At 42.4% G+C, this 27,459-nt stretch overlaps 1 protein-coding gene across 4 annotated transcripts in view; it reads right to left on the reverse strand.

The window, feature by feature from the left end:
* The window catches only part of Ankrd44 (ankyrin repeat domain 44), a 301,804-nt gene that overhangs the window by 138,970 nt on the left and 135,375 nt on the right, over nt 1-27,459 (reverse strand). For all 4 annotated transcript variants that reach the window (XM_021160936.3, XM_029478049.2, XM_029478052.2 and 1 more), the window contains exon 4: nt 10,231-10,301. In XM_021160936.3, the coding sequence (XP_021016595.1) occupies nt 10,231-10,301 (71 nt within the window). The remainder of the gene's footprint in view (nt 1-10,230; nt 10,302-27,459) is intronic.

Here is a 27,459-nt window from a genome sequence, read left to right on the forward strand (position 1 = left end):
AAAAGAGTTTTCTGTGAGTCAAAAGTAGCCATGTATGGAGATAAACAGCTAACTTGGACAGTAAAATGTGAGCAAAATGAAAATGTAGAAACTTATACAATTGAAATGAAAAGTATAGTAACTTTGGGAACCTCTTCTAGATGATGCAAGTAAAATTCAGGGGCACAAATAAAGACTATATATATATACACTGCCCATCCTCAGAAGGCTGAAAAAAAATACTCAATACACCATGAGCCTGTTTTAGAGCAAAACATAAATATGTATTTTTTTTTACATTTATTTGTGTGTGCAAGTACAAGTTGTTGGAGTCAGTTCTCTATTTCTACCATGTGGGTTCTAGAAATTGAGCTTCAGTCTTTAGGCTTAATGGCAAGAGCCTTCACCTGATGAGCCATCTCACAGGTCCCACACACCTGCACATGAAACATTGCTAGAACTGCAAATATCAAAAGAAATTAATCTCCACTTGTAGCTGGTATTTACCTTGGGGCTGGCACGGTGCCCTTGTCTCTTTCCTCCCTTACATGGAGAAATCCTTGGGAAAGAATGGGGCTTCTACAATACTGAAGAATCCAAGCTCATCCTTTCTTCCATTCCCTCTGGCTGGACCTCAGTGCACAGTGATGACCGAAAGTGCACTTACAGATTCTAATGTGTGCCTGTCTTAGTTACAGTTTTACAACTGTGAACAGACACCATGACCAAGGCAAGTCTTATAAAAAAAAAACATTTAATTGGGGCTGGCTTATAGGTTCAGAGGGTCAGTCCATTATCATCAAGGTGGGAGCATGGCAGTATCCAGGCAGACATGACGCAGGCAGAGCTGAGAGTTCTATGTCTTCATTCAAAGGCTGCTAGTGGAAGACTGACTTCCAGGCAACTGGGGTGAGGGTCTTAAGCCCACACCCACAGTGGTACACCTACTCTAACCAGGCCACACCTATTCCAACAAGGCCACACCTCCAAATGGTGCCACTCCCTGGTCCACGAATATACAAACCATCATAGTGCCTTTAAACTAAGAGCCCTAAAACTCCCCAGATCTAGTAGCACACAGAACTGTAATCTCAGCTATTTGGGAAGCTAAGGCAGGAAGATTGCAGTTTGAACTACAGACTAAGCTTAAGGGCAACCCAGGTAATTTAGTAAGACACTGTCTTAATAAGAAAAGTCAAAAGGGGGTTAGGGATTGTGGTAATTTGAATAAAAATGGTCCCATAGACTCATAGGGACTGGCACTATTAGGCCTTGTTGTAATAGGTGTAGCATTGTTGGAGAAAGTGTGTCACTGGAGATGGGCTTTGAGGTCTCAGATACTCAAGTCAGGCCTATTGTGATTGTCTCTTCTTGCTGCATGCAGATCCAGATGTAGAACTCTCAGCTACCTCTCTACCACATCTGCCCACACACCACCGTGTTTCCTGCTATGATAGTAATGGACTAAACCTCTGAACGGTAAAAGTCTAATTAAATGTTTTCCTTTATAAGAGGTGGTCACGGGGTCTCTTCACAGCAATAGAAACCCTAAGACAGGGATATAGCTTACTGACAGAATGCTTGTCTAGAATATGAGGCCCTAGGCTCAATTCCCAATATTGGGGGATGGAGGAAGAGGTCTGTGCAAGGTACCCAAGGACCAGAGATAACAACAGTAACAGCAAGTATAGTCCCAGCCCTGAAGCTTCTTATAGTTCTGGGGGAAGCTTTACACTATTTGAAGTTGGGAGTAAAAAGCAGTGACAGGCTTAATCAGCTCTGACAAGAGCATGGCCAAGGCAGAGAAAAGCCATTAGAAGACCATTATCTTCACGGTTGTATAAGCAAAAGATAAATAAATTATCCTTTCTTGGACATACATGCTATTCTGTGTATATTGTGGATACAGGACATAAAATGGTAGCACCCATTTCTCACACTCACAGCAAAGCAATAATACACACTGCCACTTGAACATCTTTGCCTTAGTTCTGTGTCATTTCACTGTGTTTGTGTGGGTTCTTGCTTCTATTAGGTGTTAGGTGAATTTAGGACAGATAAACAAAATAAAATATTCAAGATGATTCACAGACTTATTCTTTTGGGAGATAAGACTAGAGAATTCAGGAGAAATTTGTAATTGAAAGTTAATAAAATATAATTATCTTTTTTTCTCTCAGTGCTGGTGATCAAACACAAAGTCTGTGCTAAACCACTGTTCTACCAGCATCAATATTCTCAGCATGAAATGTGTGATTATTAACATAATGCAGGGGAGGCGAGTAAGACGTAGCCTAGATACATCTAAATAAATGCTTAAGAATCATTCACAATTCATTTATTCAAGGCAATATGCTAAGCAAAGATCATATAGAGTTATATGCAAGTGATATTTACATATAAATAAATGCTTTTTGTTTGGAAGCATGGAAGATCCTGAGTTCAAGGCCTGTGCTGTAATCAGTATCTTTAAAGTATTTTAACCATACACATATTGTGTCTTGTTTTTGAAAAAACTTATTTGAGGGGGACACAGTTCATCTTTCAAAGTGTTCATGTCTGTTTTCATGATACCACAGCTGAGCTGAGAAACTGAGATAGGGAACTACTGTGGAGGAATCTTAATCCAGCACCAAGGCTGCTCTGATCAGATCCAAAGACCTTCTAGGTCTGTGTGGCTAGAAAGCCAACAACAGGTCCTTAGTACACATCTTCAATCCCTCTGTCTGGAATCCTTCAGTATACACCTTTAATCCCAAACAATGATGTCTAACAGAAGAACAGACAAAGTGACAAATCAGAGAAAGATGTGACAGAATGAGTCAGAGATAGGATACATCCAACTCTCAGGAGAAAATGTATGTAAGAGCAGCCCAGGAAGAGAAAGTCCGTTGGGAGTCAGTGCCGTGAGTTCGTGCAGTTCAGGGCAAGTCAGGAGAGATAGATGAAGCCAGAGAATGAGAAGGAGCCAGAAGATTACAACAAACTGCCTGAGTTAGTTTGATCCCAAGCAGATCAATCCAGTGACAAGCTGAGAGAAGCCAGATTGAATCAGTCAGCTTGGAGAAGAGTTTGAGGCAGAACAGCTGAGTTGAACCAGCCAGCCAAAGCTCAGAAAGAACTAGCAAGGGTGAGCTTATTCAGCAGTAAGCCTCTAAGACAATTACATCGGGTGACTAAAAGTTACTTTTACAAACCTCAAAGGTGAGCATGCTATCTATCCCTTTGCATAAAAAGTTTGAAGATCCCTGGAATAGCCCTTGGTTGAATGATCAGAAACTGAAAATTATCAAGACTGATTAAAGTTTTATTTGCTGGGGAAATGTTGCTTATAATTAAGGTATCTCCTAAAGAGGAAGCTGTGCTGAAAATCAGAGGCCTCTGTGTTAAGCAAGGCCCTGGCTATGCAGTGAAGGGTCAGTTGTGAATTTGATAGAGGATGTACAGGGCTTTTGTGTTTTGCATAGTGAGTAAAAAGTCCTTTGTGAGCCATGGGTGCTAGGGAGAGGTGGATGCCAGAACCTAAAAGCAAAATTTCAAAATCAAACACATTAACTAGATAGACCAATGCAGGTAATACAAATACAAGCAGCAACCCACATCTCCCCAGACCTTTGAAATCACCAAGAGAATGCTAGACTTGTACAAGATGGGGCATGTGGTCCTTACGTAATCTTTATCAGTTCTGAATCCAAGGAAATCATGACTGACATTGGGCTGCAGTTCAAGAGTTCAAGTTTATTATCAGCTGGGGTTAATGTACAGGGCAGGAAATCTCTTTCCTGTGAACTTTTCCCATGTGACTGCAAATGTCACCACACTGGCCTTTCATGCCCAGCTCTTACAGATCAGGGATACCCTGAAGAGCCATGACCTTTATTTTTCTCTCTACTTTTGTTACCTGCTTTTCCTCCAACATTTTCCATTTTCATTTTTTATATCTGTCTACTTCATGATTCTACTTTTCTAATGTAAGAGGGCTCTATTAAGAAATAAACAAGCCAGGCGTGGTGGTGCACACCTTTAATCCCAGCACTCGGGAGGCAAAGGCACGCAGATTTCTGAGTTTGAGGCCAGCCTGGTCTACAAAGTGAGTTCCAGGACAGCCAGGGCTATACAGAAAACCCTGTCTAGAAAAAAAAAAAAAAAAAAAAAAAAAAGAACAAAAGCCAAGAAAGAAAGACTGTGTGAAGGAGTTCTTAATTTCTAAAAATTTACTTTTTAAAACATGAAAATATCCGCAGCACAGTTCCTGCACCTAAGACTCAAGGAACATTACAGAAGAGGGGCAGAAAGATTTTGAGAGGCAGGTCAGGAAATTTACTGTGAGGCTGTGTCTTCTAGGAATGTCAGAAACTACACTCAATGTTTCACCAAGTTGACAGCCCAAATGTGAGTTGAGCAACAATAGATACGCTAAAGTGGTCAGGAAAAATCCCATGACCTGCATGAAGAACCACACGCAAGGAATGCTGGGAGGAGGAGAAGTTGTCTATCTCAGGGAAAAGCACATTGGCTGGTTATCCAATACCAACTGGTCAGCCCTGAAAACATACACACAAGTAATATTATACAGACTGAGGAAGTAGTAATTATATTTATTTATTTATATATTTTTAATTTTTATATGTATTTATTATTTTATATTTTATATATTTGTTTTAAATATATTGAATATTATACATATATGCAACAACAACTAATGAAAAACAAGAGGCTACAAATTTGAAAGAGCACCAAGGAGAAGTATATGGAAATTCCCAGAGAAGAAAGGGAAGAGCTAAATGATGCAAACACATTGTATTCTCAAAAAATTAAAATAGTATTTTTTAAAAACTACAATGATGTTTCAGATGATTTGAGGGCTGGGGTATACCTTAAAGATAGAGCCCTGACCCATACTGCACAAGACCCCAGAACTAATGACCAGTGCAAAACAACAGCAACAAAGACCGTGGCATTAAATTCACAAACATACAGAACGGAGCAGGCCTGTGGTCCCCTGAGCCGGCCCTTTGCGCCTCGGTTCATCGGCAGATGGCTGAGGTTCAGGCTGATGACACATCAGCAGGCTGACTCAGGGGTACAGCCATTTCTACCAGATTTGAATGAGTTCAGCCAAGTCAATATCCTGGCATAAATGTACCCAAGTGTTAGTTCTCCTTAGTTAGTTATCATTTTAAACTGTAGCTTATCCTGCCAAATTGGCTTAATAGATTTAATAGAAATCTAATGTAATATTCAGACCACACCAAAGCCTTGTGTTAAAAACTATTTTGATTTTGATTTTAAAACTGTGTTCCTATTTCAGGCATGCTAACCTTTGAAGTGCTTTAACTTGGTTTTGTGAAGAAATGATTTTTTTGGCTACTTAGGAGACTAAGTTTTTAAATCAAAGATGGTTTTCTTTCCCCATATTTGCACACTGGCTAAAACTTAACGTCTAGGAGTTTCTTAACTTAAATATACAAGGTGAAGAAGAAATTGACACAGGAGGAGGGAGGCCAGTACTTTCTGGACTAAGAAAAGATTCTCAACTATCTGTGATAAGGGTCTAGTTTTTTAACAATTTCATTTTCAGCTAATTGTGCTAGTGTAACAGAACATAATCCCAGCTCTCCGCAGCAGAACCATCACAAATCCAAAACCAGCATGACACCCAGTCTCAAAAACATTTTTTATTATTATTTCCAGTGTTTCACAACCCAGAACGTTTGCAAAATATAACAGAAAGCAATTAGAATGAAAATAATGAAGGATAAAATTATCGACTTATTGTTAAGCCTGAGAGGTAGGGAATTTTTCTTTCGTGAGTCATTTTTCTCCTTTTCTTTTTGCTTGTATGTCAGCTTTTGCTGAGGTGTGGCTCCCTGTGAAGCACAGGCTGTCCTTGAATTCAAGATCCACCGGTGGCAGACTCTCAAATGCTACAATTGCAAGGACAAGTCACCATGCCCGAGTATGAAGTCATTCAATTTCTTCCAGAGTTTCTAGATGCTCACAGGTGGATCACAGGACTGAGCTGGTGGCCCCAGGACACAGGCCACAGGCCACAACACGCTGTGTTCTCTCAAAGCCCCCTTTTTCTCTTTTAATGAGCAAACACTAGGGAGAATCCTACTGTTTCTCCTGAATGAAAGTTCCAGCCACGTTAGTGCTCCGTCTTAGGCTGGAGGCCTTTTTGGACAACGCCCTGTAGAGGCCTGCCCTACAAAAGATGCAGTTAGGGGGTGGGGGTGGGGTAGTGGGAGGGCGACTGACTTGGATTGCCACTTTTTATGGGTTTCTGTCTTTATACAGTCTGTCCGTCCTCCAGATGAGTAGATGCATACACTGCCAGCACATGGGAAAGATGAGGAAAAGCTGCACACATCCTCAGACTTCCACCCCCACTTCTGCTTTTTTACTCTCAAATGTGCACTGCACTTACCTCGGCCACGAATCCCTGTGGAGAAGTAAGGCTTAGAACTAGACATAGTTTTTGCAGGCATAAGCAATGTCAAGTTCAGTGAATTATAATTTGCTTTAGACCAGGTTCTGGGTCTTTAGACAACTTTCTGTATTCTACTCAGAGCTTAGCTGGTACCTTGCACATACTTTACATTCAGTAACTTTGAGTGGCATAAATACAGGGACGCAATCACCAGCAAGGTTTGTAAATAATAACTAGCACATATTAACAGGACAGTTACTGTGCTGTATACTAATGTTCCCGAGGCCACACATGAATCCTGAAGGCTTAGACTGTAGTACTGTAATCCTTTGGGGGCTTTTAACCCATATTGATTTTAGCATTCTCATGTTCTGTAAGAACTGTATAAGTTGGTGCTCAACCGATTTGCTCAATTAATGGGATTGTTCTTCTAGAAGTGTCAATATCAAACTAAACTCCTCCTGCTATTGTAATTATTATTAGGGTACACTTATTCTACAACCCAGCAATACAAAGGTGCTCACTGAAGGCTTAGGGAACACTCTATGGAGACTATCCATGAAACCTTGTTTTTGAATGTTAGGAAACACAAAAATATCCATACTGAACTGGATCTCTCCCTACTGGCTAGCTTTCACAGTCCTGGAAGATGTTATGCATGGGGGCTGTGGGAGAAAAGGCATCAACAATCTTACCCAGCTGTGAAGCCTAGGAACTATGATATCAATCTGTCAGGTAAAATGTGCTTATTTGCACTATAGTGGCATGACAGTTATGGAGGTAACTCAACATCTCCCTGATTGGATTTGAGATGCACTTCTGAACTCCGTAGTTGGTACTATAAACCTCATTCAAAACTCCATGGTTCTGGCAGATCGCAGGTACTAGAGAAAATTCCCTTCTTCTATTGTTTAGCTAAGTTAGCAAAGTGCAGAACCACCTTCAAAGCACACATTTATACACACAGGCAATAACCACTCTCAGCGCTAATCAGAGAGGCCTTTCCCCAACGGTCTGCAGTGAATGCAGAAACTCATGGCTAAAAGTGCTATCATGGTGGCTGAGTAATCACCCCTAAACTAAATATTTATACTCTCACCTCCAAAGCTCAGAGGCATCAGGGAAGATGAGTTGGAAAGAATATAAGAGCCAGAGGAAAGGCTGCACGTGGCCATCTTCTGGATAGTACATGACCCCTGCAATCGCAAGCCCTCAGCCACGGTGGGTGACACAACCTGCTCTGTCCCAGAATGGGCTCAGACATGACCCAGACATGAACACTTCACTGCTAAAGTCTGTTCAACTGATGGATTCGAGGAAAGAGGGTGCCATTGCCTTCAATCGTGTGCTCACTGGTACTCCACAGAGCTCTGATGGAAAGCTCCAGGCCAATGGTTACATAGATGACTCTTGTTAAAGAAAACAGGGTCATAAAGGTGACCAAACATAATGCATACAGGAAATGGACAAATAGGGAGACACCTCATAAAGGCCAGAGGAAGATTTCTGTTTTTAAGGTGGGGGAAGATTGTAAAATTTTTAAATAACTAACTTAAGACAGTATATGAATTTCTTTAAAAGTATCACCAATATCCTGTCTTCGGTTTCATACGATGTCAGAATCTCAGATTAAAGAAGATTAATGCTCAGAAGGTCCATAGCACACAGCGAATGCTCAATGAATTCTCAGAGTAGCAATGTTTAGGAAAAACACAATGTGCTCAGTCCAACACCCCCAAATCAGGATGCAAACTTTAACGTTTCTAACGCAAACATTGTTTTTAGAACCGGGAAGTGAAAAGTTCAGCAACTCCCCTTTTGCGCCCCTCAGCCAATCACAGCAGAAGGGAGGCGTGTCTGACCCATCTTAGCAGAAGGGGGGCGTGTCGAACGCCTGCGCATTCATATTCAGGCCCCACTCATCCCAACCTCCAAGGCCAAGCTGTGCACTCCCTGAAAGCCATGCAACACAGCTGACAGTGCATCCACCCGGTACACCTCAACACACAAGTGTTAGGCTTTCCCATGTTCATCTCTAGGCTCGCATGCACTTGATTCAGTTCCTCACAGGTGCGCTATTCCAGAAAGCACAGCAAAGCAGCAAGAGGAGTACAGTGGGCACAGGAAGCCTAGGAGGCTGTTCACAGTATTCACAGACTCTCTCCAGAAGCCACCAGTCTTTCTCATCTCTGTTGGATAAACAAATGGTGGCTTAAGGATCTAAGCTTTTGTATTTTGTAAGTACAACAAGATTATGGGCTACTGCAACCATGTATTGTGTGTCCTTCCATCCCCTAAGGCTGGGGACCACAACCTTTGTAGCTGTGTATCATCTGCTTTGCAGCTCTATCTACATATACACTACCTGATATTTAGAAAGTGTCTAGATTCTTTTAGCTAAGGAGATCTCATTCTTGGTAAGGAAGAAAAGACTATGTGTTCACATATTTTAAAAGACATTAAATTTATTCAGGATTTAGCCTCTGAGGTACTCCCATATGAAGAAGCTGGTCTCTTGAGACTGATCTTCATATCTTAAGCAGTCATTGTGATGTTTTCTCAGGTACAACAGAAATACAACACAGAACCTCAGATGAATTCCCTAGTACTTGAGCAAAGTAGCTCAGGATTCTTTACCTCCCTCCTTCCATACAGGCTGCTTGGAAAGAGAAAACAGCCAACCCCCTTTAAAAAACAACTCCAAACATGAAGCACAACAAGGAAGATAATAAGCAGATTCTGAAATTCACAGATAGCCACCAAAGAGGAACATCTGGCACTGAGGCCAGGCACAGATGCGTGGAATGTGGGAAAGCTCACTGGAGAACAACATCACCTCCTCCAATGTCAGAGGAGAAGCTCTGCTGGCCACGGTTAGCCACACAATGTGCATTGCCTTTGAGGTAGGAATCTTGTGCCCTCTCTGGCCAGGCTGATGTTTACTGGGTCCCTGCCAGCCCTGTCCCACAGTGGCCCTCCCTTTCTGTCTATTAGCCTCCCACTAGACCAGCTGATCCATTGGCCCTGCTTTCCACGGCCATCCTCATCCCTGAAGTCCAGACCTACATAAATAATGGTGACATATTTATTATATTTATGTATTTCCAGCATTCAACAACAAACTAACTTTGCAGTACCACTCTCAATTGTTTCTAGAACATTCCAAATTTGGGATCCATCATAGAATAATAATAGTAACAACAACAACAACAATAGCAGTAAAATCCTCCTGCCGCCATGGAGCTTACATTCCACTGACAGATTTCCCAGACTGTACCTTGAAAAGGACAAACTAGTTTCCAGGCCTTCAACCTCCTCACCCCCACCCCACCCCACCCCACTAAGCCGGCTCAGTGAAGGACATCACTGCCAGCTTCTTTTCCACCCATTCTCCGGAGATGCCAAAATACTGTGAGGTTTGCCACTAATGATCTCTGAAATGACTGGTCTTCTGCCCTCCCCCCCCCCACCACCACCCAGCCTTCTCCTATTGCTCTTGTTGGCAACCCTCTCTGAGCTCCTGCATCCAGCCCCACTTCCACTCTGCCACCTTGGGGGCGGTTCTGAAGATCTGCCGAGAACACTGCCAATTGCTCATGGGGTGTTGTCTCTCTGGCAGCCCAATGATCAGACTGACCCCATACTATGCTCTCTGCCCCAGGAACCTCCACCTGACTTTGGCTCACTCCCCCTACTCTGCTTCATCCCTTTCTCCTACTGGCTTGCTAGGTCCATGCTTATCCTTTAAGGACTCAATGCAAAGGACTCATTTCCTACAGACCATAGAAGGTATTAGACTGAATGGGGAGATCACTCACTTCACTTCTGGAAGCAACAGCCCGGTGCAGTGGGGTCAGCCACATGTTGTCCTTGGCATTTACACGAGCTCCTGCAACCAAACAGCACAAGTTAGGGCCACAGTGGAGTCAAGGGCTACATGTTGCTCCTATTTGCCTGGTAGAGCCAGCCAGCAGATCTTCTCTATCAGTTGTAATTCAATGGGATTTTATATGGGATAAAGGGGCCAACAGAAATCTATCTTGTCCTGAAGTCCTATTAGTTCTCTCGTACTAGCCAGATATTTTGATACAAGAATCCATGTTGCATGAAGTTTTCAGACAAAAGCCTATGCAGATTGTTCATAACTTCATGCTATGGAGCAGATAGACAGATTCAAACCCATGACAAAACTGGCTCATACTGAGAGATATGCCATGAGCAATTGGCAGTGTTCTCATGCTTCACTGAAGCCAGGTCACAGCACAGGATATGAATGAAAGCTACCTATGAATGGACTCCTGGAAAACAGAATACACCTTGTTCCCTTGACATTTCCAAAACTTCCCATAAGATCAAGACTATCAAAGATACATTTGAACAATAGAAACATCCTATACAAATCTTTGGTTCAGGATTTTGATAAATTTTCCTGTCAGCATGTGGTGGTTTGAATATGCTTGGCCCAGGGAGTGGGGTATTTGGAGGTGTGGACTTGTTGAAGTAGGTGTGGCCTTCTTGGAGGAAGTGTGTCACTGTGGGGGTGTATGCTAAGACCCTCATCCTAGCTACCTTCAGATGAAGGTGTAGAACTCTCAATTCCTCCTGCACCATGCCTGCCTGGATGCTGCCACACTCCCACCTTGATAATTAATACTCTGAACCTGTAAGCCAGCCCCAATTAAATGTTGTCCTTAGAAGAGTTGCCTTGGTCACGGTGTCTGTTCATAGCAGTAAAACCCTAACTAAGATACAGCTTGACAATTGTGATAAAAACTGCATGGTACTGGTATAGCAACAGACAAGTAGACCAATGGAATAGAATTGAAGACCCAGAAATGAACCCATACTCCTATGGTCACTTGATCTTTGACAAGGGAGCTAAAACCACCCAGTGGAAAAAAGACAGCATTTTCAACAAATGGTGCTGGCACAACTGGCGGTAATCATGTAGAAGAATGTGAATTGATCCATTCCTATCTCCTTGTACTAAGGTCAAATCTAAATGGATCAAGGAACTCCACATAAAACCAGAGACACTGAAACTTATAGAGGAGAAAGGGGGGAAAAGCCTCGAAGATATGGGCACAGGGGAAAAATTCCTGATTAGAACAGCAATGGCTTGTGCTGTAAGATCGAGAATCGACAAATGTGACCTCATAAAATTGCAAAGCTTCTGTAAGGCAAAAGAAACCGTCAATAAGACAAAAAGGCCACCAACAGATTGGGAAAGGATCTTTACTACCCTAACTCAGATAGGGGACTAATATCCAATATATACAAAGAGCTCAAGAAGCTGGACCCCAGAAAATCAAATAACCCCATTAAAAATGGGGCTCAGAGCTAAACAAAGAATTCTCACCCGAGGAAAACCAAATGGCTGAGAAGCACCTAAAAAATGTTCAGCATCCTTAATCATCAGGGAAATGCAAATCAAAGCAACCCTGAGTTTCCACCTCACACCAATCAGAATGGCTAAGATCAAAAACTCAGGTGACAGCAGATGCTGGTGAGGATGTGGGGAAAGAGGAACACTCCTCCATTGTTGGTGGGATTCCTCAGAAAATTGGACATAGTACTACCGGAGGATCTAGCAACACCTCTCCTGGGCATACATCCAGAAGATGTTCCAACCGGTAAGAAGGACACATGCTCCAGTATGTTCATAGCAGCCTTATTTATAATAGCCAGAAGCTGAAAACAACCCAGATGCCCCTCAACAGAGGAATGGATACAGAAAATGTGGTACATTTACACAATGGAGTACTACTCAGCTATTAAAAAGAATGAATTTATGAAATTCCTAGGCAAATGGATGGACCTGGAGGGCATCATCCTGAGTGAGGTAACCCAATTACAAAAGAATTCACATGATATGTACTCACTGATAAGTGGATATTAGCCCAGAAACTTAGAATACCCAAGATACAAGATACAATCTGCAAAACACATGAATCTCAAGAAGAACGAAGACCAAAATGTGGACATTTTGCCCCTTCTTAGAATTGGGAACAAAACACCCATGGAAGGAGTTACAGAGACAAAGTTTGGAGCTGAGACGAAAGGATGGACCATCTAGAGACTGCCATACCCGGGGATCCATCCCATAATCAGCCTCCAAACGCTGACACCATTGCATACACTAGCAAGATTTTGCTGAAAGGAGCCAGATATAGCTATCTCTTGTGAGGCTATGCCTAGCAAACACAGAAGTGGAAGCTCACAGTCAGCTATTGGATGGATCACAGGGCCCCCAATGGAGGAGCTAGAGAAAGTACCCAAGGAGCTAAAGAGATCTGCAACCCTATAGGTGGAACAACAATATGAACTAACCAGTACCCCGGAGCTCTTGACTCTAGCTGCATATGTAGACGAAGATGGCCTAGTCAACCATCATTGGAAAGAGAGGCCCATCGGTCTTGCAAACTTTATATGCCCCAGTACAGGGGAATGCCAGGGCCAAGAAGTGAGAGTGGGGGAGGGGAGTGGGGAGGAGGGGAGGGGGGCACTTTTGGGGAAAAAAAAGGTACAGCTCGAGACTGTTTCACAAAAGAGCTGTGAACAGGAAGAGGGAGAAGGTACCAATAGATGCAGTGAGAGGCATCCATTTAGGTCTTAGGATAGTGAAGTCGCTCATGAGGGTGGAGAAGAGGCATGAATAAAAAAATTAAAAGGGCAAGGAAAAGGAATAAAAGAGTGGGCAACCTGAGGATAAGAGCTGAGGAAGTGAGTCAGGAGGAAGCAGAGGTTAAACACAGAATAGTATTTTTAACTGAAAACAAGTACCATCAACAGCATTTATCACGGAAAACAGTGTAATCCACAAACAAAGGGGAACCCACACCCTCCCCTCCCCCTCCCATCTCACTTCATTGGTTTGAGATGTCATCAGACACAAGTGTTGTTTTGTTTTGAGAACTCAGGATTATTGTAGCACACTGTCAAGATTGAGAGCCACTAACAAACTTAATTTTAAACAAAGTTAACTTGAAAATCAACTTTAACGAATTTTATCTAGTCTAAATGGTTTTTTAAGCCCCTTACCTGTATGAAGACCACAATAGAATGAGAATCCCTGAGCTAAATGCTCTGAAGTGAAATGGGTTGGACAGACAGTGAGGTTTATGGACAAAGCCTGGAATTTGTATTTAGACTTCAGCAGCTACTATTCCAAGGACTCAAAGCTTCTAATCTGTAGAATAAGGCTAAGCATGTAGTAACCAATACTTCCCTGCTTGCTTTCCTGGGTGCTTGAGAGAGTCAGAGGGGTGGGAAGTCATTTCACATATCACAAAGCACTAGAAATTTATTAGCAGTTCTTATTTCAAAGTCACCCCAATATCTCATCCACCCCTAAGTCTATGGCTAAGATATTCAATAGCTGTGAAAATTATAGTTCCACACAAAGAACTATCAACTATAAAATAACAAATAAGCATATTCTTTCAGATTTTCACTTAAATTTTAAAAATTTACTTTATGTGTGCAAGTGTTTGCTTGCATGTGTACAAGTACACCATGTGCATGCCTGGTATCCACAGAGGTCAAAATTCCACAAGCCCTGCAACTGGAGACACTGATGGTTGTGAACCACAGTGTGGGTGCTGGGAACCACACCTAGGTCTTCTGCAAGTCAGCAAGGGTCCAAATGCACACCTTTTCGTTTTAATTTCCTTTACATTAATCTGTGTGTATGCTTTCCACTAGGTTCTTGGAATCCAGAGATAAAGCTTAGATTGTCAGGCTTAGCATTTGGTGAACATTTTAACCTGCCAAGTCTTCTTGCTGGCCCCATGAGCGCATTCTTTTTCTTCCTTTAAAGAACGGTGGTCGGGGGAGGGAGAGTGCACAGAGGACAAAATAGAGTGTCAGATCCCCTGGAGATGAAATTACAGGGGCTGCAAGTCACCTCATGTGGGTGTTGGGAACTGAACTTGTCCTCTGGGAGAGCAGCAAAGACTCTTATCCCCTAGGCTTTCCCTCCAACCTCATTAAGTAAAAACTAAAGTGTTACTGAGTCCTAGAGCTAAGGAAACCCAGATGTGATTAAAATAAAATAAAAAATGGTGAATTTTAAAATAAAAACCCATTGGTAAAAAAGAAATCTGAGATTTTTTTTTCCTAAGTGTCAGAACCAAGAGAGTGGTTGCTATACAGCTTTCTGGTTTAGACGGAAATGGCATTCATCCCTTTATCTCCTAGTAGAACATTCTGGAAGCTAGTCAATCACTTTAAAATCACCCACCTTTTCTTACATCTTCATTATGTATAATGAAGCACAAAGTGCTTAAACCACATTTCTCTAGTTAACTAAGTGATGGTTATTATTTTTAAAGCTGTTTCTTTGCCATTGAGGTAACAAACACCAGCAGGCTTCACACCATCCTAAGAGCTAGATACAGGCCTAGGGTTTACAGTTTGACAAAGTACATTTTGTGTTTTCTTTTAGTTTCTTTTTTTGTACAAAAAGTTGACACAAGAAGAATGGCCAAATGACAAACATGGAAAGATGCTAAAAGTTCATCAGGATAAAGACGTGAAGGCAGAGCTAACATACTACTTCATGATGTCGACCAAACTGATGGAAGCAGTAGGATGCAAGAGTGAGCCATCAGAAAAGGTATGGAGTAAAGGCAGATGAGGCATGCACCAGTGAGCTGGGACTGCTCAGCTCCTCGAGGGGTAGGGACAATAACACGCCATCACCTAAGAAAACCTATCACATGTGTCCATGCTATGAACAATTCATCCCTCATATGCCCTTGAAACACACACACACACTAGGTCCTCACATTCACTCACACTCACACACACCCACACTCATACATCACACATGCATTCACACCACAAACACTCATACAATATTCCTCATATACACACTCACATATGCACACACACTCCTCGCACACACACACACCTGCACTCATACATCACACATGCACTCACACATACCACACACACTCACACATGCACACACACTCCTCACACTCACCCACACTCATACATCACACATGCACTCACACCACACACACTCACACAATACTCCTCATACACACACTCACACATGCACACACACACACTCCTCACACACTCACACACCCGTACTCATACATCACACATGCACTCACACACACCACACACACTTACACACATACTCCTCATACACACACTCACACATGCACATACACACACACACTCAGTCCTCACACACATACTCACATACAACACACACACACTTACTCCTCATACACACACCCGCACCACACACACACTCACACATACACACACAATCCTGCTGGAACTGGAGAAGTGGCTCATTCCGTAGGCTGCCTGTCATGCAAGCACGAAACCTAAGCTCACATCCTCAGAAGCCACATTTTTAAAAGCCAGGCTGAGGGCAGAGACAGAGAACTCTAGAGCTCACTAGCTAGCAAGTGTGGCAATCAGTAAACATAAATTCATATGTAGTACGACCCTGTCTCAAAAGTAAGGTGACAACCAACACACACATACCAGAGAGAGAGAGAGAGAGAGACCGTGCACAAAAATAAGCTCTCCTGAAGTTGTTTAATTTCATTTTTTTCTTTGAGACACAGATGTATTCTTTAGTGCAAGCTGATCTGGAACTCCCTGTGTAGTCCAGGCTGACCTTGAACTCACCAATCTTCAGATCTCAGCCTTCAAGTCCTGCAGTTATAGGTATGTGTCACCGTGTCTGGCTAAAATATAAGGGGTGTGTGTGTGTGTGTGTGTGTGTGTGTGTGTGTGTGTGTTTCACCCAAGTTGTATTGTTCTCATTCTCAATTTCCTTGTTCCACTTAACAAGATGTATTTTATATCCATCTAGGTTGCCATAGAGTGAGTTAATCCCTTCTCATTGCTACATGTGTTCCAATATAAACACGTCATTCTCCAGACAGTTCTTATTGTGATAGATAATTTGGTCATTCCCAATAGCTTTCCAATACCTGCAAATAACAGGCATTCATAAAGTGACTTCTGATAGGCAGTTAAAGATGACTTCATGTGTCACAGGTATCAAACGCACAGCTTTTGCATTGATGGTGCCTAAGCTCTCAGAGCATGGCGATTCACACTCACGGCGTCTAAGACTGCTTAGCTCTCCCATATCCTCACCAATACTTTACATGACCTGCTATCTTAAGTATGGCGAACCTGAATTAACATTGGATTACTTGAGGACAGAGAGCACATGTTATATCCCAAAAGGTGGGGGGAGAAACTTCTGGACATGATAGGTAGATTCATTGTTATTACAGTAATGATTTCATGAGACTATTTGCAAGCGGGGGAGGGGTGCACATAGTATAAGTTTAAAAATATTGCAAATCTAGTTGGATGGAAATGCCGTCTCAATTTTTTCTTTAATATTAAGTTCAAACATTTTTCATTATGTTTGTAATACAAATTCTGAGAATTTCTTAGTTCATAGTCTCTGCCCATTTCCCTCATATAGTTTTTGAATGTACATTTACCTAGTGGCATTGTTATCGCTATCACTATTACATACTGATCATATTTAGTTTTATGCAGATACAAATATGGCTTTCTATATTAAAATGGTCCCAAGGAGGAACATGTCCCTTGCCTGCTGGGTCTGAGGCAGTGCAGGTCCACCAGCATGGACACTGTCAGGTGCTTGAGAGGCAAACTCTCCTTAAAGTGGAAGACACTGATCCCTGAGTCACTGCGCTGGCCCTCCATTCTGCCATGCAGGCTCCTCAGGACACTGGCTAGGCCACAAAGCTCCATGAGCTAGGACAAAAGCCTGCCTCTGCCTCACCCTGCCTTACCATCCCCCTTCTCCTCCCCCCCCACTTCTCTCCCTGGTTCCCCCTGCCTCTCCATTCCCTTCCTCTCAACACCTTGGAGATTCTTATTTACCTATCAAAACTGGATCCTTCATCGAATATTCATAACTGATATTTCCAAAGGAAATCCTGTGTTATTTACCTGCCTGTCAGCACTACTGAAGGACACAGTCTGCATGGCTAACAACTTAGAGGCAAATGCTCTTTTACCCAAGGACATTACAATTCTTTTTTTTTTAATTTTTAATATTTTTATTACATATTTTCCTCAATTACGTTTCCAATGCTATCCCAAAAGTCCCCCATAGCGCCCCCCACTTCCCTACCCACCCATTCCCATTCTTTTGGCCCTGGCATTCCCCTATATTGGGGCATATAAAGTTTGCAAGTCCAATGGACCTCTCTTTCCATTGATGGCCGACTAGGTCATCTTTCGATACATATGCAGCTAGAGACAAGAGCTCCGGGGTTCTGGTTAGTACATCATGTTGTTCCAACAATAGGGTTGCAGATCCCTTTAGCTCCTTAGGTACTTTCTCTAGCTTCTCCATTGGGAGCCCTGTGATACATCCAATAGCTGACTGTGAACATCCACTCCTGTGTTTGCTAGGCCCCGGCATCGTCTCACAAGAGACAGCTATATTTGGGTCCTTTCAGCAAAATCTTGCTAGTGTATGCAATGGTGTCAGCGTTTAGAAGCTGATTATGGGATGGATCCCTGGATACGGCAGTCTCTAAATGGTCCATCCTTTCATCACAGCTACGAACTTTGTCTCTGTAACTCCTTCCCTGGGTGTTTTGTTCCCAATTCTAAGAAGGTGCACAGTGTCCACACTTTGGTCTTCATTCTTCTTGAGTTTCATGCGTTTAGCAAATTGTATCTTATATCTTGGGTATCCTAAGTTTTGGGCTAATATCCACTTATCAGTGAATACATATTGTGTGAGTTCTTTTGTGATTGTGTTACTTCACTCAAGATGATGCCCTCCAGGTCCATCCATTTGGCTAGGAATTTCATAAATTCATTCTTTTTAATAGCTGAGTAGTACTCCATTGTGTAAATGTACCATAATTTTTGTATCCATTCCTCTGTTGAGGGACATCTGGGTTCTTTCCAGCTTCTGGCTATTATAAATAGGGCTGCTATGAACATAGTGGAGCATGTGTCCTTTTTACTGGTTGGGACATCTTCTGGATATCTGCCCAGGAGAGGTATTGCTGGATCCTCCGGTAGTACTATGTCCAATTTTCTGAGGAACCGCCAGACTGATTTCCAGAGTGGTTGTACAAGCTTACAATCCCACCAACAATGGAGGAGTGTTCCTCTTTCTCCACATCCTCGCCAGCATCTGCTGTCACCTGAATTTTTGATCTTAGCCATTCTGACTGGTGTGAGGTGGAATCTCAGGGTTGTTTTGATTTGCATTTCCCTGATGATTAAGGATGTTGAACATTTTTTCAGGTGCTTCTCTGCCATTCTGTATTCCTCAGGTGAGAATTCTTTGTTCAGTTCTGAGCCCCATTTTTTAAATGGGGTTATTTGACTTTCTGGAGTCCACCTTCTTGAGTTCTTTATATATATTGGATATTAGTCCCTTATCTGATTTAGGATAGGTGAAGATCCTTTCCCAATCTGTTGGTGGTTTTTTTGTCTTATTGATGGTGTCTTTAGCCTTGCAGAAGCTTTGTAGTTTCATGAGGTCCCACTTGTCAATTCTCGATCTTACAGCACAAGCCATTACTGTTCTATTCAGGAATTTTTCCCCTGTGCCCATATCTTCAAGGCTTTTCCCCACTTTCTCCTCTATAAGTTTCAGTGTCTCTGGTTTTATGTGAAGTTCCTTGATCCACTTAGACTTGACCTTAGTACAAGGAGATAGGAATGGATCGATTTGCATTCTTCTACATGTTAACAACCAGTTGTGCCAGCACCATTTGTTGAAAATGCTGTCTTTCTTCCACTGGATGTTTTTAGCTCCCTTGTCGAAGATCAAGTGACCGTAGGTGTGTGGGTTCATTTCTGGGTCTTCAATTCTATTCCATTGGTCTATTTGTCTGTCACTATACCAGTACCATGCAGTTTTTATCACAATTGCTCTGTAGTAGAGCTTTAGGTCCGGCATGGTGATTCCACCAGAGGTTCTTTTATCCTTGAGAAGAGTTTTTGCTATCCTAGGTTTTTTGTTATTCCAGATGAATTTGCAGATTGCACTTTCTAATTCGTTGAAGAATTGATTTGGAATTTTGATGGGGATTGCATTGAATCTGTAGATTGCTTTTGGCAAGATAGCCATTTTTACAATGTTGATCCTGCCAATCCATGAGCATGGGAGATCTTTCCATCTTCTGAGATCTTCTATAATTTCTTTCTTCAGAGACTTGAAGTTTTTATTATACAGATCTTTCACTTCCTTAGTTAGAGTCACGCCAAGATATTTAATATTATTTGTGACTATTGAGAAGGGTGTTGTTTCCCTAATTTCTTTCTCAGCTTGTTTATTCTTTGTGTAGAGAAAGGCCATTGATTTGTTTGAGTTAATTTTATATCCACCTACTTCACCGAAGCTGTTTATCAGGTTTAGGAGTTCTCTAGTGGAATTTTTAGGGTCACTTATATATACTATCATATCATCTGCAAAGAGTGATATTTTGACTTCATCTTTTCCAATTTGTATCCCTTTGATCTCCTTTTGTTGTCGAATTGCTCTGGCTAGGACTTCAAGTACAATGTTGAATAGGTATGGAGAAAGTGGACAGCCTTGTCTAGTCCCTGATTTTAGAGGGATTGCTTCAAGCTTCTCACCATTTACTTTGATGTTGGCTACTGGTTTGCTGTAGATTGTTTTTATCATGTTTAGGTATGGGCCTTGAATTCCTGATCTTTCCAAGACTTTTATCATGAATGGGTGTTGGATCTTGTCAAATGCTTTTTCCGCATCTAACGAGATGACCATGTGGTTTTTGTCTTTGAGTTTGTTTATATACTGGATTACGTTGATGGATTTCCGTATATTGAACCATCCCTGCATCCCTGGGATGAAACCTACTTGGTCAGGATGGATGATTGTTTTGATGTGTTCTTGGATTCGGTTAGCAAGAACTTTATTGAGGATTTTTGCATCAATATTCATAAGGGATATTGGTCTGAAGTTTTCTATCTTTGTTGGGTCTTTTTGTGGTTTAGGTATCAGAGTAATTGCGGCTTCATAGAATGAGTTGGGTAGAGTACCTTCTGTTTCTATTTTGTGGAATAGTTTGTGAAGAACTGGGATTAGATCTTCTTTGAAGGTCTGATAGAACTCTGCACTAAACCCATCTGGTCCTGGGCTTTTTTAGTTGGGAGACTATTAATGACTGCTTCTATTTCTTTGGGGGATATAGGGCTGTTTAGATCATTAACCTGATCTTGATTCAACTTTGGTACCTGGTATCTGTCTAGGAACTTCTCCATTTCATCCAGGTTCTCCAGTTTTGTTGAGTATAGCCTTTGGTAGAAGGATCTGATGGTGTTTTGGATGTCTTCAGGATCTGTTGTTATGTCTCCTTTTTCATTTCTGATTTTGTTAATTAGGATGCTTTCCCTGTGCCCTCTAGTGAGTCTGGCTAAGGGTTTATCTATCTTGTTGATTTTCTCAAAGAACCAGCTCTTTGATTGGTTGATTCTTTGAATAGTTTTTCTTGTTTCCACTTGGTTGATTTCGCCCCTGAGTTTGATTATTTCCTGCCGTCTACTCCTCTTGGGTGAATTTGCTTCCTTTTGTTCTAGTGCTTTTAGGTATGTTGTCAAGCTGCTAATGTGTGCTCTCTCTAGTTTCCTTTTGGAGGCACTCAGAGCTATGAGTTTTCCTCTTAGAAATGCTTTCATTGTGTCCCATAAGTTTGGGTATGTTGTGGCTTCATTTTCATTGAACTCTAAAAAGTCTTTAATTTCTTTCTTTATTCCTTCCTTGACCAAGGTATCATTGAGAAGTGTGTTGTTCAGTTTCCACGTGAAGGTTGGCTTTCTATTATTTATTTTGTTATTGAAGATCAGCCTTAGTCCATGGTGATCTGATAGGATGCATGGGACAATTTCAATATTTTTGTATCTGTTGAGGCCTGTTTTGTGAACAATTATGTGGTCAGTTTTGGAGAAGGTACCATGAGGTGCTGAGAAGAAGGTATATCCTTTTGTTTTAGGATAGAATGTTCTGTAGATATCTGCCAGATCCATTTGATTCATAATTTCTCTTAGTTTCTCTGTGTCCCTGTTTAGTTTCTGTTTCCATGATCTGTCCATTGGTGAAAGTGGTGTGTTGAAGTCTCCCACTATTATTGTATGAGGTGCAATGTGTGCTTTGAGATTTACTAAAGTTTCTTTAATGAATGTGGCTGCCTTTGTATTTGGAGCATAGATATTCAGGATTGATAGTTCCTCTTGGAGGATTTTACCTTTGATGAGTATGAAGTGTCCCTCCCTGTCTTTTTTAATGACTTTGGGTTGGAAGTCAATCTTATCAGATATTAGAATGGCTACTCCAGCTTGTTTCTTCATACCATTTGCTTGGAAAATTGTTTTCCAGCCTTTCATTCTGAGGTAGTGTCTATCTTTTTCTCTGAGATGAGTTTCCTGTAAGCAGCAAAATGTTGGGTCTTGTTTGTGTAGCCAGTTTGTTAGTCTATGTCTTTTTATCGGGGAGTTGAGTCCATTGATATTAAGAGATATTAAGGAAAAGTAATTGTTGTTTCCTGTTATTTTTGTTGTTAAAGTTGGCATTCTGTTCTTGTGGCTGTCTTCTTTTAGGTTTGTTGAGGGATTACCTTCTTGTTGTTTCTAGGGCGTGGTTCCTGTCCTTGTATTGGTTTTTTTCTGTTATTATCCTTTGAAGGGCTGGATTCATGGAGAGATAATATGTGAATTTGGTTTTGTTGTGGAATACTTTGGTTTCTCCATCTATGTTAATTGAGAGTTTGGCTGGGTATAGTAGCCTGGGCTGGAATTTGTGTTCTTTTAGTGTCTGTATAACATCCGTCCAGGATCTTCTGGCTTTCATAGTCTCTGGTGACAAATCTGGTGTAATTCTGATAGGCTTGCCTTTATATGTTACTTGGCCTTTTTCTCTTACTGCTTTTAGTATTCTATCTTTATTTAGAGCATTTGTTGTTCTGATTATTATGTGTCGGGAGGTATTTCTTTTCTGGTCCAGTCTATTTGGAGTTCTGTAGGCTTCTTGTATGTTCATGGGCATCTCTTTCTTTAGATTTGGGAAGTTTTCTTCTATAATTTTGTTGAAGATGTTTGCTGGTCCTTTGAGTTGAAAATCTTCATTCTCATCCACTCCTATTATCCATAGGTTTGGTCTTCTCATTGTGTCCTGTATTTCTTGGATGTTTTGAGTTAGGATCCTTTTGCATTTTACATTTTCCTTGATTGTTGTGCCGATGTTCTCTATGGAATCTTCTGCACCTGAGATTCTCTCTTCCATCTCTTGTATTCTGTTGCTGATGCTGGTATCTATGGTTCCAGATTTCTTTCCTAGGGTTTCTATCTCCAGTGTTGCCTCATTTTGTGTTTTCTTTATTGTGTCTACTTCCCTTTTTAGGTCTACTATGGTTTTGTTCATTTCCATCATCTGTTTGGATGTGTTTTCCTGTTTTTCTGTAAGGACTTCTACCTGTTTGATTATGTTATCCTATTTTTCTTTAAGGATTTGTAACTCTTTAGCAGTGTTCTCCTGCAATTCTTTAAGGGATTTTTGTGCTTCCTCTTTACTGTCTTCTACCTGTTTACCAGTGTTCCTTTGTATTTCTTTAAGTGTGTTATTAAAGTCCTTCTTGAAGTCCTCCACCATCATTAGGAGATATGCTTTTAGATCCGTGTCTAGCTTTTCCGGTGTGTTGGGGTGCCCTGGACTGGGCGAAGTGGGAGTGCTGGGTTCTGATGATGGTGAGTGGTCTTGGTTTCTGTTAGTAAGATTATTACGTTTACCTTTCGCCATCTGGTAATCTCTGGGGTTAGTTGTTGTCGTTGTCACTGTTTAAAGATTGGAGCAGAAGCTGTGTTCCACTCACCAGCATTCTCAAAAATCCTGTGGTGGGGGTCGTGGGTAGCTGGCAGTACCCCGGTGCTGGTCCAGCCGGAAGAGGCCTGTGGTCCTACTCAGGCCGGTTTTCTGCTTCCCTAACTAATGGAGTCTCAGGTCCCGCGCGCAATTGGATTGGAGCAGAAGCTGTGTTCCACTCTCCAGAAGTCTTAAGATCCTGTGGCGGGTGTTGTGGGTAGCTGGCGAGTGTCAGCCGACCCTGTGCCCTAGCTACACCGGTGCTTTTCTAACAGGAAGAGGCTTGTGGCCCTGTGTAGGCCGGATTTCTCCCTCCCCAACCAAAGCAGTCTCAGGTCCCCCGTGATTGGACTGGAGCAGAAGCTGTGTTCCACTCACCAGCAGTCTCAAAATCCTGTAGCGGGGGTCGTGGGTAGCTGGCGGGTGTCAGCTGACCCTGCGCTCTAGCTACCCTGGTGCTGATCCGGCCGGTTGAGGCCTGTGGCCCTACTCAGGCCGGTTTCTGCTTCCCTAACTAATGCAGTCTCAGGTCCCGCGCACAATTGGATTGGAGCAGAAGCTGTGCTCCACTCACCAGAAGTCTTAAGATCCTGTGGCGGGTGTTGTGGGTAGCTGGCGAGTGTCAGCTGACCCTGCGCCCTCGCTACCCCGGTGCTTTTCTGACCGGAAGAGGCTTGTGGCCCTATGTAGGCCGGATTTCTCTCTCCCCAACCAGAGCAGTCTCAGGTCCCGCGTGACATTACAATTCTTAATCACAAAAATAAGCATTAAATATACCTGGCTCTCTAGAACAAAAGCTCAGCTAAGAATTAGCAAGTGCAGTTCTAACTCCCAATAAGGCAGGGCCTTCCTTTATCCCTATCACCTCTCTGTTTCAGTCCCAGAGACTAAAGGAGTAAAGGGGACTCTGGCATCTTTTCCAGAGGCAGTATTTCTGTTATTAGCCTTGTCATCTAGAAGTGTAAGGGGGAAAAAGAGCAGTGAGGATATCAGCAGGGGCACCGAGGAGAGAGCCTTACTGACACAGGCAATCAATTCAGAAGGTGAGTCTGTCCAAAGACTGGCTAATCAGCTTGCTGAGGGAAGAAACACTCAAGAAAGAGCAGACAAAGTATGACTGTAGTACAGAACAATTGCATTGCTATGGGATTTCTCTTTCTGTCAAACAGACCGGATCTTCCTGCAGCTCAGGAGTCACCTTGGAAACGTGTGATAATGCCATTTGTGGAAATTACTTCTTGAAGTTGCCGCTAGAGCTAGCTTACACACTCACCAGACATGCTAATTAATATTGCACCAGATTTGTGTCCATGATCAGCTCGGCTTTGCTTAATCAAACTCCTTTACCAGGTTAAAAAAAAAATCAAATCCATGTACAAAGAAAGAATATCTGTTAGGCACAAAGGGATAAAGGACCACGTGCCACCAGATCTGCAGACAACTGGCACTATAACTAGTAACCATAACTGGGAAAAACATCACAGAAAGTCATTTTGCAAAACTATCACTTGGTACATGTAGTTTCATTTTATTTTATGGATCTGTGCAGGCATGTAGATGGTGTGTGTGTGTGTGTGTGTGTGTGTGTGTGTGTGTGCCAGTACACATGTATGTAGGCTATAGGTCAACCTACATGATTATTCCTCAGCATCTATCCACCTTGTTCTTTGAGACAGTCTCTTGCTGAGACTCAGAGCTCACAATTAGGTTATCTTGGCTGGCCAGCAGACTTGGGATCCTGCTGTATTTACTTGCTCCATTCTTGGATCACAAGCACATACCACCATGCCCAATTATTTATATAGCTGCTGAAAATCAAATGTAGGTCCTACGCTAACAGGGCAAGCACTTTACTGACTGAGCTACCTCCCCAGACCGTACGTACTAAGTTCATTTTGTACTGAGCAGTTAGACCTGACAAACTCCCACAGTAGAGCATGCATATACATTTCTTCCTCCAACCCAAGGCTCCGTCACCCTAATTCACCCTGAATTTTGCTGTAAGATATTCTGCTGTGGCCATTTTCCTGTGGGCCCTCTGCTTTCCTTACTTCAACCATGACCTGGATGTTCCACCACGGACTAGTTCTCACTGCCCACTCTGCCCATTTGTGCCTTGATCCTGACCTGGCCAGTTCCCAAACAGAAGCTGAGTCAGATGAGGAAATCAAGCCAGAGTGACAGACAGTGATAAGAAGGTTGAAAGAATCAGCAAGGTCTGTTCATCCTGAAGACAGTGCCCTGCCCCACAACACGGCCGCACAGAGACACTCAGGGTTCTATCTGCCTGGTTAATAGGAGACAAAGTCAGGAATAACTTAGTGAGCTTGGGTCTTTGCATGCTCTGAGCACTTGCCCAGCAGCAGAAAGCACAGCTTTAACAAGCTATTCTGGCAAGGTTAAATTATTTGTTCAACATGGGAATCATTAGCGCCTCATTCATTACAAAATGAGAGAACAGTGTGGCTGGATTCCCCAAAGGGTCAGCTGCCAGATGAAATCTCAGGACTGAAATCACTATCGTCGTATGATATTTCTTTAGGGATATAAAATATAAATTGAATAAAAGTCCTTTCAGGGAAAATGGGAGCTATGTGCACTGCCAAAGTTGGCCTCTGTTGAATAAATTGCTACAGAACTTTCTCAATTTGGTGGGTGGAAGGGGGAGGAGGAAAGACAATGTCTTGCAACTGAACCAATGCTAAATGAAAGAGATTAACAAATCAGTAATTCCAAGACCAAATGGGTCTACAGATTAAGATGCATACAGCAGCTTCTCCTGATACTCCTGAACCAGCCACAGGGACAGAAGACGAGGATTCTGTGTTACATAAAGGTGACATGAGACCAAGTTTATCAAGGCACACTGGTCCCATATGGGTGACCCTCATGATGTAGAATTAAGAGCTTCCCTTTCAAAGCGAAGGCAGAGCCGGGCAGTGGTGGTGCACGCCTTTAATCCCAGCACTTGGGAGGCAGAGGCAGGTGGATTTCTGAGTTCAAGGCCAGCCTGGTCTACAAAGTGAGTTCCAGGACAGCCAGGGCTACACAGAGAAACCCTGTCTCGAAAACAAACAAACAAACAAAAAACAAAATTCAAAGCAAAGGCAGGTGGAGCATGAACTTGGGGCTAATTTAACTTGTTCACAGCCACTCCCCTTGCCCATTTCCCTGCCTTTGCTCCCTCCCTGTGATATAACGAGAGAGAGAGAGAGAGAGAGAGAGAGAGAGAGAGAGAGAGAGAGAGAGAGAATGAGTCTGTGTGTACATGCAAATACCTGCAGAAGATAAAAAGGGTGTTGGGTCCCTGGGAACTGAAATTACGAGCAGTTCTGAGTTGCCTGATGTGGATGCTGAAGACTGAGCTCAGGTCCTCTGGGATGATGTTTTGACCCACAGAGCCATGTCTGCGGTCTCTGGGAAATCTTTTAATACAAGCTGAACATCACTTATCCAAACTGCCTAAGCCCACAAGTGTTGCAGAGTTTTAATTTGGAGGGCAGATTTTTGGTCTATTCAACCCAAGCCTACACATGAACTTCATTTCTGCTTCATACATGCCTTAGACATGTTACAGTGGCTCATCACATCATGTCAGGTGCAAAACTAACACTGTAGCATCACATGACATCATGTCGGCTCTTGGAGCATTTTAGGCATTAGACTTTCGGATAAGGGAATGCTCACCCTGAATGATAATGTCTTGGTGATGATATTATTGCTTGGGATCATTAGGCACTGTAACCTTACAATTCTTTATTTTACACATCCAGAACGGGAACACCATAAACCCAAAAGCAACACAAGCTGTCTTAGTCAGGGTTTCTATTCCTGCACAAATATCATGACCAAGAAACAAGTTGGGGAGGAAAGGGTTTATTCGGCTTACACTTCCATACTGCTGTTCATCACCAAGGAAGTCAGGACTGGAACTCAAGTAGGTTAGGAAGCAGGAGCTGATGCAGAGGCCATGGAGGGATGTTACTTACTGGCTTGCTTCCCCTGGCTTGTTCAGCTTGCTTTCTTATAGAACCCAGGACTACCAGCCCAGGGATGGCACCACCCACAAGGGGCCCTCCTCCCTTGATCACTAATTGAGAAAATGCCTTACAGCTGGATCTCATGGAGGCATTTCCTCAACTGAAACTCCTTTCTCTGTGATAACTCCAGCTTGTGT

This window comes from Mus caroli, unplaced genomic scaffold (assembly GCF_978045245.1).
Source record: "Mus caroli unplaced genomic scaffold, Mus_caroli_1 scaffold_1, whole genome shotgun sequence".
Classification (NCBI taxonomy): Eukaryota; Metazoa; Chordata; class Mammalia; order Rodentia; family Muridae; genus Mus; species Mus caroli.